At 35.5% G+C, this 11,705-nt stretch overlaps 1 protein-coding gene across 1 annotated transcript; it reads right to left on the bottom strand.

The window, feature by feature from the left end:
- Nucleotides 1-613: 613 nt before the first annotated feature.
- On the bottom strand, nucleotides 614-1,462 carry LOC149242539 (RING-H2 finger protein ATL80-like). Its single transcript, XM_089370874.1, has one exon. It carries the CDS (start codon nucleotides 1,460-1,462, stop codon nucleotides 614-616), a length of 849 nt encoding a protein of 282 aa, XP_089227000.1.
- Nucleotides 1,463-11,705: the final 10,243 nt, after the last annotated feature.

Raw genomic sequence — 11,705 nt, 5'->3', positions numbered from 1 at the left:
TGCTTCGCCCAAGTACGAAAATGTATTCTCCGTGGTCATTTTGAAAGCGTTTTCACCTGGAACCATGTAGAACATAGAGATTCCTTGCAAGGCAGTCTGTGCTTAACAGGAAATCTACTGTAGTAATTAATTGAAAAGATTCATTCAGGGTTGGCAGGACAGCCTGCTCCTATTGGAGAAGCCCCGCATCGTTGTGAATAGATTTGATTGAAATACACAATATCAGAGAAGCGCCATAATATTCTGAACATATTTGAATACACATCATCAAACGATAGCACCAGTGTATTTAGAACACTGTTCTGGACATAGCAGTTGCAGGTATTAGAGTAGATATTGCTCGATGGCCCGGTAAGTAATAACCCTTGAAATTGAAGACCATACGAGTAACTCAATTTAGCTGAAACCGTTATAGTAACTACATGGGATACGGTTACTATTATCATCGTATAGTACCAAATCTATTTACCTACTACATTTTTATCTACAAAACTTTAGGATAAACAATTCAAATAAACGAAATTTATCGCTTCAAATTTTCGCCCCGCGGTCACATTTCAGATTCCTGTGATGCGCCCTTTCCACTCCTGCGCACTTTTTCCAATCGTGGTCTTCAATCCTCGCCCACTTTGCCTCTTTCTAAGTCCTTTGATCTCGTGCAATCCAAACATGATGAAGCTGATCTCATGCATTTCAAACATGATGAAGCTGCCATAGAACTATTGCAAGATTGAAGAACATGATTTTCTCTAACACTTTCATTACCATGCATTTGGGCGCCTTGGGTGGTCTCAGCAGCTGGCTGAGCCACCCCTAATGACTTATCCACCACCACATGATGCAGAGAATGTCGACATGACGGACAAGAAGGATTGGAAACCACCCATGCATCAATGCAATCTGCGTGGAAGCTATGACAGCATTCTGGTAATACTCTCACCTTTTCTCCTTCCACAAATTCTGTTAAGCAAATGGGGCAATCCATGCCTGCGAGGGGCGACCCTCTGCCACACACAGTTGTAGGAAGTGTTTTTATATCGATTTTCTTGCCAGTGTCACTTTTATCGCCTTCGACGACAAAATCGAGTTCTGGCTCGGACGCCACTCGCAGTCGTCTGCAGCGCAGTCTATAGCGTAGCACGGCAATCACGCTCGATGCGCACAGGATGGAACAGAGCAACGCCGCGAGGATGATGGCTATGTCAGAGTCGAAGCACGATTTCGCTACATAGTTAACCGCTGTCGATCTCTCTGCAATGTCCATAGAGGGGCTGATGGGTGTCGAAGATTGCAATATCTTGCGATATTTGAACAATCTCCTGTCATCAATAGACGATTGCAAGCCAGAAAAGCTCTGCATTTTGCTGGAAAAGCGCTCCAACGGCAAGATCGAGGAGAAGGTTTTGTGAAAGTCTGGAAGGGCTTCCAATAAATAGCTTCCCACTTTCTTCGAACAGGGCATGAACGGTAAGTAAGTTGGAGAATATTAAGATTGGGACACAGATAAAGGTACTGGTTGTATAAAAAAAACCTATAAAACTCTAGACTCTTCTGACTCATTTCATGCTGTTATTCCGTCAACCTGTTCTATTATATGTTTCTACAGTTTTCCTTTTGGATATTCTTTTTTTATGCCTTGGTATCTCATGTATTATAAATGAAAGTGGTCACGACCCACCTTGGTCTTCGCTCCGTCCAATCTTATCTGATATTCAAATAAATCAAAGAAAGAATCACGCATCCACTTTGTGAACAAAGGTACCGGGCAGAACCATCTGAACTCAAGTAGCAGCGACCCGTAGCGACCCTTTACAACGGTGAAAGGTAAAGATCTTCGTGGAAGTCACCTTAAATGCTCCTTTGGTACATGGAAGTATAAGGTAAAGTCTTCATTCCCTAAGCCTAAGTCCATTGCGTATTTTTGGAATTTTTTTTGATTTGATTGATGTGGGGAAGGTGAATTATTTAGCATTGTTTATTTTTGGAATATTTTCTGATTTGATTGATGTGGGCAAGGTCAATTATTTGATGTTGTTTATGTATGTCAAATCCTAAAATATTTTGGAAATCCACAATTCACATAAAGCTATCTTTATTAAGAGAGAGTTATGGGGTTTTCAAAGGATTCTTATTGTTTTGTAGGGAGACTAGAGGATCACTCTAAAATCAAATCTTATCCATTAGCAAAATTTGGAGGAAGCCATAACCATGGACCTTCATCTATAAATACAACTCCATTGAGGACCATTTGCAAGAGGAAAGTCATTGCAACATTTGTTGCTCAAATTGTCACCCAATTGGGATTGCTTTGTAGTCTTAAAGCTCTCCATTCAAAGAGTGTCTAAAAAACTTCACATATTCAAATTTATATGAGAGGGAAATGAGAATGAGGGACCTTCCTTTAGGAGACCTAAAGGTCCATTTTTTTTTAAAGCATCATTTAGTGTCTCTAAGAGATATTGTATCTCATTTATATCAAATAAAGAGAATTTTAGATTTTCAAACTCTTGTTTTCTTTTACATTTTTATTTTTGCATTGTAGTGTTAATATATCATATTAGAGTTCATTAAGTTATTCTCTTTAGATTTTGAAACTCTTGTTTTCTTTCATATTTTTACTTTTGCAAAGCTAATTATAATAACTCACTAAATAATATATTCATTGAGAATTAAACCAAAATTTGTATTGATGATAATTCTCACAAGTCATTCACCCCTTATTAGTGGAATCTCCATGAAACTGATATTATGTGTGTATTGTTTTAAATAGTCCATTCTTCCTAATTCTAAAGCATGTTGTGAAGGTACAGTTGTTAAGCATGCTTTTGTCAACGAAGTCTAGATATAGATTTAGGTGATAAGGTAGAGTATAAGAGTTTTTGGAATTGGATGTGAAGAGTTTTTCTAGTTAATTTTAAAGGGTAGATTGTTGTTTTAAATAGTTTATTCTTCGTTATTCTAAAGTATGTTGTGAAGATACACTTGTTAAGCATGTTTTTGTCAATGAATTCTAGATATAGATTTAGGTGATAGGGGTAGAGTATAAGAGTTTTTGGTATTGGATGTGAAGAGTTTTTCTAGTTAATTTTAAAGGGTATATTATTAAGTAAACTTCATCTGTAAAATGGTCAATATTGTTAGAGTACGGGTGGTGTTTTTATGCACCTAACATAAGCAATTTGACTTGTAGTATTACATGTAATGATTGGGGATTGTCTATTGGAATGGATTATAGTTGAGCAAGTTGAAAGCCCACTTGGTTAGGATTAGGATTTTAAGCTTAGTTGACTATGTTCAACTCAAAAGATAATATATCTATTATCAGACTAGTTTTTCCAAGTGTGAATTTTGAATGAATATTGTCATTTTTTTGTGAAATTGTGATTTTGAATGTATAAATAAATTTGGTATTTGAAAAATCATTAAACTGACTTCTTTTTTTTAATGTTTATCATATTCACACTTCAAAATCAAAATTGTTTGTAACAATGGATCTTCGGGTTGAAATGTATGTGCATATAGAATATCAATGGTTGGGATGAGCGGTCGTTTGAGTGAGATTTATGCGGATGTTAAGGAGGTGTTTAAATTATGTAACTTAATTCTAGTAACATAATTTTTCTCTTTAGTCCCCTACTGATAAAAATGCAATGTTGTGTATTAAATGAAATGAAACTTACTGGTCAGCGCTACAAAAGAGAGCCTGAACCAGGAGAGTCTGGCTCTGCAAAACACTCTACATTGTTCATGTACATTACACAATATATAGTAATCACAGATTTAGGGAAGTTAGAACCATATCCTAAAAAATAGAAACTAATTCCTATCCTGAGGTGTCGTGAACCAACTCACTATTCTAAGATATTCTCCATTATCTCTAACACTCTCCCTTAATGGAGAAGGGGTTCACAAATATGCCAAACATCTCCCTAAAAATTTCAAACTTGATTTTTCCAAGAGGCTTAGTGAAAATGTCTGCAACATTATCACATGTATTACAATATACCAAATGGATTTCTTTTGATTGCACTTTCTCCCTAACAAAGTGGAACTGTGTATCAATGTGTTTAGTGTTTTTGTGAAACACTAGATTATTAGCAAGTTTGATTGAACTCTGATTGTCACATTTGATCATTGTTGCATCTTTCTGTTCTTCCCCAACATCCTGGAGAAGTCTCTGCAACCAAACTACCTCACATGTTGCTGCACACATAGCTTGATACTCTGCTTCCGCTGAAGACAAGGAAACTGTGTTCTGTTTCTTGCTACTCCATGTAATCACCCCAGATCCAATGCTGAATGCATATCCTGTTATGGATCTACGATCGTCTACATTTCTAGCCCAGTCAGAATCTATAAATCCTGTCAATCTAACATCAGAGGAATCAATATAAATAAAACCATAATCTACAGTATCTTGTAGATACCTCAAAACACTTTTCGTTGCATTCCAATGACTTTCAAGTGGCTTAGACATATATTGAATTAGCACAATGACTGCATAAGCCAAATCTGGTCTAGTAGTGGTCATGTAGATTAGGCTCCCAACCAACTGTCTATAAAGTGTTGCATCTGCCTCTTTAGAGCCATCCTCACTCTGCAGTTTGATGTTCTGTTGTAATGGTACTGCCGAAGGCTTACACTGATCCATCCTAAATCTTTCTAATATTCCTTTGACATACTTTCCCTGTGACAAAAATGTTTTTCTTGAATCTCTCCAGATCTCAAGACCTAAAAAATATCTTGATTCACCAAGGTGTTTCATTTTGAACACCTATGACATCTGTTGCTTGATTTCTTTGATCAAATATGTAGCATCACCTGTAATAATCAAATCATCTACATACAAAGAAATCAACATTATGCGCCCTTGTTCATCATGCATGGTATAAAGATTAGGGTCATTTTTGCTTATGTTGTAGCCAAATTGTAGAAAAAATGAATCAATCTTTTCATACCAAGACTTGGGTGCTTGCTTTAGTCCATAAAGTGCTTTCTTTATCCTACAGACTAAGTGTTCTTTCCCTTTCTCAACAAACCCTTCAGGTTGCTCTAAATAAACCTCTTCTTTCAATTCTCCATTTAAAATTGCAGACTTTACATCTAGTTGGTGAATCATCCAATGTTTCTTAGTAGCTAAAGCAATCAACATTATGATGGTATTAAGTTTAGCTACAGGGGCAAAAGTTTCTTCATAGTCAATGCCTTCTTTTTGTGAATACCCCTTTGCTACCAGTATAGCTTTTAATTTATCTATAGTTCCATCTGCATTAATCTTTGGTTTATACAGCCATTTAAAACCTATGGTTTGTTTCCCTCTAGGAAGTTCAACCAATTCCCAAGTGTTGTTTTTTATTATAGATTCATATTCCTGTTCCATAGCTATTTTCCATTTTCTACATTCATTTGCTTCCTTATAACTAGAAGGTTCAAAAATATTCATCATACTAGTTATAAAGGCATTTTCCCTATATCTTTCAGGCAATTGAGCTTTCCTACTTCATCTCCTAAGTGGTGGGGTAGCCTCAAACCTTGTCTGATCATCATTCTCTTTTTCTTCCCGTCGTTGTTGCTGCTGTTGCTACTGTTGTATTTGTTGTTGTTGCTACTGTTGTTCATCTTCTGCCTTTGTCTGCTGCTGATCCTGATTGTTTCCTGTTTCTTCACTTTCTTCTTCCACCAAGTACGGAATATCCCATTCCTCATTGTGCTTATCAGATTCTTCATGATCCTGCTCATGGAATATGACATCTCTACTAACAAAAATTTTGTGAGTAGAGGGATTAAATAATCTATAAGCTTTATATTGTGAAAAATATCCTATAAAGGTACATCTGATGGCTTTGGAATATAGTTTTCTTCTATCTTCCTTTGGAATATGGGCAAATGCTTTAGACCCAAATACTCTTAAATGTTTTACTGCAAGCTTAAATCCATATAGTGCTTCATAAGGAGTTTTAAACTCAAGACTCCTTGTAGGACTCCTATTTTTCAAATAAACTGTAGTATTCAATGCTTCAGCCCAAAAACCATTCAACATATTCTTACCTTGCAACATGCCTCTGGCGCATTCCACCAGTGTTCTGTTCTTTCTTTCTATTACTCCATTCTGCTGAGGAGTATGTGGTACTGTAAATTGTTGTAATATTCCATGATCTTTACAATACTTGATACGCTCATCCTTCCTATATTCTCCCCCTTATTCAGAGCAGAGAATTTTTATCTGCGTCCCTGTTTGCTTTTCAATCATATTTCTGAACTGCTTAAAGTATTCAAATGTGTGACTTTTCTTACTCAAGAAATATACCCACGAAAACTTTGTGCAGTCATCAATAAACAATAAAAGATATAGTGCACCTCCTAATGACTTTGTTTGCATGGGTCCACAAAGATATGTGTGCACTAATTCAAGTATATCTCTCTGTTTCTTCTCTATTCGAACAGGGAATTCTTCTCTATGCATCTTTCCTAATGTATAGGCGTCACAATCATTATGAATTTGTTTTAATATATGAAGATATCTTACCATTTCCTAAATTTTCTGAAGTAACAACAAATCATTGTAGTTGATATGACCAAATATTTGATGCCACAACTCTTCTGTAGTCAAACCCGCTGTTGTTAAAGCTCGAACTGGTGCTGGTCTTACATCCAATTTGTATAGACCTCCTGTTCGAATTCCTGTAGCAATTGTCTTCATGCCATCTAGCAGATCTTTAATATAGCAATTAGATTTAAAAAATTCAACTTTAAGGTCTTGATCTGTAATCATGGATACAAAAATCAAGTTCTTTGTTATACCGGGCACATACATAACATTATAAATTTGTCTTACATTACCATTAGGTAAAATGACATAAATTTTCCCACATCCTTTAATCTGATGACTTCTATCATCACCTAGGTAGATTTGTGCTCCGTCGTTGATTTCTTTAAAATATTCAAACCATTGCTTGTTCCCTGTCATATGTGTTGATGCTCCCGAATCTACATACCAGATGTTTGCATCAACATTCTCATCACGACTTGCCATGAACAATCTGAAATTTCGCTCTTGATTATCATTCGCGAGATGACCTGCATATCTTTTCTGCCTCTGTTGTTCTTCCCGATATTTCTTCTTCATGCACTCTCTAGCTATATGACCCTATTTTCCGCAATAAAAACACTTAATTATAGAATTGTTTCTATTCAGATTCATATCTTAGGTCAGATTTGGTATTTTCTGTGGGCTTCCTCCATTTTGCTATTGCGAATTTCCTTTTCCTTTGTAGAGGTTCTTTTTTGCCATCAATGCAGCATCAGCACTCTAGGGCTTCAGAGTCGATCTTATTTCTTCTTTTTGCATCAATATTCTTGTCAGTGCTTCAAACTTCAGGATTTTCTCTCTCGCATTTATCCCAGTGATGAACATTTGGTAGTCATCGATCACACCATTCATGGTAATTGTTACAAGATCTGTATCTTCAACTGTATGACCAATGTCTGCCAATTTGTTCTTCAGATCTTTGATCCTTACTATGAAGGCAACAACTGTTTCATTCTCCTCCATCTTCAGGGATAAGATCTTGCTTTTCAAGAATAGAAGATGATTTGTATTCTTGATCTCATACAAATCCTTCAAAATTCCCCAAATTTCGCTTGTTGATTTACATTCTCTGATGTGTGGTATGATGCAGTCTTTCACTGACATCTTCAGTAGCATCCTTGCTTTACCCTCATGCTTCTCCCAATCTGGGACTGTTGCGAATCCAGCTGCTGGCTTCTGTTCATCCCCATTTGCAATCGTCCAAGCACTCTACACTTCTAGCAGAGTCTGCATCTTGAATTTCCAATTTGCATAATTGGAGCCATCAAGCTTGTTATTCTCATTCAATCATGCTTCAAACACCTAATTATTCATCTTGGCGATTAAAACAAATTTGATAGGTAAAAGAAAATGTTAGAATTACCCCAGATCTGTGTCAAAGACAGAGATCATTGATCTCCAATGTTGTTTTCAACAGCCTCCTTCTGGTCTTCTCTCGGTAGACCTCGGCCTCCATGCAGCCTTCTCTCGGCCTCTACGCAACCTTCTCTTGGCAGCCACCGCCAAAACGCAGCCCCTCTTTTTGTTGTGATGTTGTTTGTTGTTTCCCCGACCTCGGAGCCTTCTCTCGGCTTCTCTCACCATGGTCGTCGCACTTATCCACCATGGAATCGTGGAGATCTTCACGTATGTACACCTAATATCCGTGACGATCCAGAAAATGAAAACGTGCGGAAGGCGTACAATGTGATCTTTGTGGTTTTTCCTCAAAGATACGCAACAATTTCATGTTAGGCGCACCTAGCAAGTTCCTCACTCAACGAACAGGTTTTCTCAGCCCTGTCGCTCTGATACCATGATAAAAATGCAATGTTGTATATTAAATGAAATGAAACCCACTGGTCAGCTCTACAAAAGAGAGTCTAAACCAGTTGAGTCTGGCTCTACAGAATGCTCTACATTGTTCATGTACATTAGACAATATATAGTAATCACAGATTTAGGGAAGTTAGAACCATAACCTAAAAAATAGAAACGAATTCCTATCCTAAGGTCTCGTGAACCAACTCATTATTCTAAGATATTCTCCATTATCTCTAACACCTACTACTATGGATTTAGATTTTGCAGAAGGGGAGGTCAGTGTCTTCAACCAACAAATTTCAGTGGTTGAAATATAGATTTTTTTTGGATTTAGATTTTGCTAAAGGGCACATTAACGTCTTTAACCAACAAATTTTAGTGGTTGAAACGTAGTTTTGTTTTACTGTTGTTTTCTTTTTGTTTATAGTGCATGAAATACTAAATAGAGACACCCAACATACTCAAGGTAATCATTCGACTACATGTACTTAAGTCAATTATGCATCCTGTTACTTGAGCCCCTATCAAAATATATATTTGTAGATTCCCATTAATTAGTGGATGGATCAGTTGCTTCTTTTAAATGCAGGGAATAGTGAAAAGAGATACCCAACATACATAATCATATAAGTAATAGCATGCTTCTTTCATCGTTACTATTGAGCATCTGAAGTAGTCAATCGACGTGCTATGTTTAAGGACATCCATTGAACCACTTTGCAATAACGTATTGGTTAGACTACCATTAAGTAGTAGACAAAAGGTTTTGAAAAATGTATCATGAATATATATAAAAAGTTCAACTCATTGCATTCGTGATATATATATGTGGATGGCCTGATAAATTTCTAACAACTCAAGGAATATTTTTGGGTGCTAACTCAAAGATCCTTCTAGATTCCTTATCGGTTTATTTGAAAATGCCTTAAATGCTTAAATACAAAAAGCATGTCCACAAATGATGTGACTTGCATTCAACTTTGAACATTAAATTTGATGAATAAGAGTTGTGGGCTGAATATAAATGCTTTCTACTCCGTTATTATTGATTGAGACTGGTTTGTTCCGCATTTATAATATTGGGATAGAAACATAAAAACCTACATCTTGGGAATTGGGTTGGGAATCAAAGGAAAAAATGAGCATTTGGAAAATTGGGTTGCTATGAAGGAAAAAAATAGCTTTTGGACCGTGGGAAAGGATTGGGTTGCTATGAAGGAAAAAAATAGCTTTTGGACCGTGGGAAAGGATTTGTTTTGGATGTCGTAATGGTGCGTTATTTATATTTTATTTTAAAAATTAAAATATATTATAATTATATTTTATTTTATTTTACTGTGAGTTAAATTTTTTATTTTATTTTATTATCAAAAGTTTTTTTCTCTAATGAAATATACCAGAAATAAAATAATATAATAGTATATGAGTCTAAAGTATATGTAGGTGTTACATTTGTCTTTGACACGTAAAGTGAGGAGATAAGTTGAAAGTAAGATGATGCTTTGAGTTATCATGATTCCTCATACATGTTCAATTTTTCATATTTACCATGTGATCAAATGACAGGCTTTATTTTGGAGAATAATGGTATGTAAGGGATTTTTAACAAAGACATTGATGATGGGTTTCAATGAAATTACGGGCATTAAATGGTGGAGGGGGCTTTTTTTAACTTAGCAAATATACAAGTATTTTGCACATAGGAATTCTCTCTATCTCCCCAACACTATCAAAGGAAGATTCCCGGTCAATCTTGCTTTATTTCTTTGGAATTTTATGTTAGGATGTGGTATGCAAATTCTAAAGAGAGGCGATCTAGGATGGTGAGCAACAGATAGTATGGTTAAGGGGAAACCAATTGGGGGCTTTGTAAGATAGGACAAATAAATGTGGGGCACCTTAGACCTTCAAATAGGGTGCTTGAAAAGGAGATCTAAGATGTATTCTACAATGTCAGTTGTGGATGCTTATAACCGTAGGCTTTTTACAGAAGTCAAGAAAGAAATGAAATAAATTGAAAACAAAGTTAACGGAGAAAAGCCTTCACATCAACTGAAAAGATAGATGAGGAGATGATTATATGTGATTCTATTACATTATTTTCAAGAATTAAGGGAGCTGAATATCTAAAGAGAATGGATTTTTATTTGCACATGAAGAATTCCATTGCCCTTACTATGGATGCAAAAGGAATCTAGTACACTAAAATTCTTAGCAAAGTATATAAACTTGACAAGAAATATGAAAATTTAATTATTGCTATATGGGGGTGTGAAGCAGGAATTAAGGATCCAACATAGTATGGAAGAACTACAACGGAAAGGGGATTACAGAAAGACAATGAAAGAGGTAGATAAAATAGAGGAAGTTATGAAGGCAATCTAGGAAGGGTTACTCCCCTATATTCATGTTAATTCAACCTCTAAATATGAGCATTAGATTTTTTTTCTATTCTAAATTCTATTGGTGAATCTTGCTATAAATTTCTTTATAATATTGATGGTGTTACAAATTTTAGAAAATCCAAATCCAAAACTTGATAGATATATTGCTTCTTGGATTGACAATACTACATTAAGTCACTAGAAGAGAGAAGGTAAAACATAGAACATGTCCGTTATTTTTCTATCACTATAGCTTAGCTTCATTTGGAACTAGGATATAGTATGGACTAATTGTAATATTCTATGTATGTTATCAGTAGTTATATTGTCTAAATTAAGTTTTTTAAAAAAATACCCAAGGTATCTTTTTGGGGGGAGAAGTATAAAATTCAAATTCCATTTAGTAAACCATGCTAAATGTGGGTATATTCCCAATGTGAGAAGAAATGTTGGTTTACCAACTATTCTTATGTATTTTTCTTCCATGTCATGGGATATAAACCTTAACAACACTATGTCTCGACTATTGATAGAAAAATGAAAGTTGCTATTACCAACCTAGAGATTAGGGGTTTTCCCCCAAGGATGTTATCCAACTATTTGACAAAGCGTACTCTATCCACTAAGTGTTTGGTGAAATACTTTCCTACCAATTAATTGAAGAATGTGTTACGTATGGATTTTTTGATGTAGCCTTTGATTTTAAGGCAACATTTCAAATTATATTTACATCTTTTTCGGGGGAAACCTCATTATTGTGGGTGCAGTCCATATATCTTAAAGTTGTTATAAAGAAAAAATTGGAACTATTGCAAGGGATCCTCTAACTCGTCAACATTTACTCTGTAAGGGAAAATAACTTGGATAAAAATATTTTTCTTTTTTACTACATAGTAAAGGTAAAGGTAAAGATTGATCCAGGTGGCTTT

The sequence above is a fragment of the Pinus tabuliformis genome, chromosome 8, assembly GCF_031772625.1.
Source record: "Pinus tabuliformis cultivar Carrire ecotype Pingquan chromosome 8, CPIR1, whole genome shotgun sequence".
NCBI classification, from domain to species: domain Eukaryota; kingdom Viridiplantae; phylum Streptophyta; class Pinopsida; order Pinales; family Pinaceae; genus Pinus; species Pinus tabuliformis.
The sequence above is the reverse complement of the archived record's forward strand: the minus strand, read 5'-3'. Positions and strand labels throughout refer to the sequence as shown.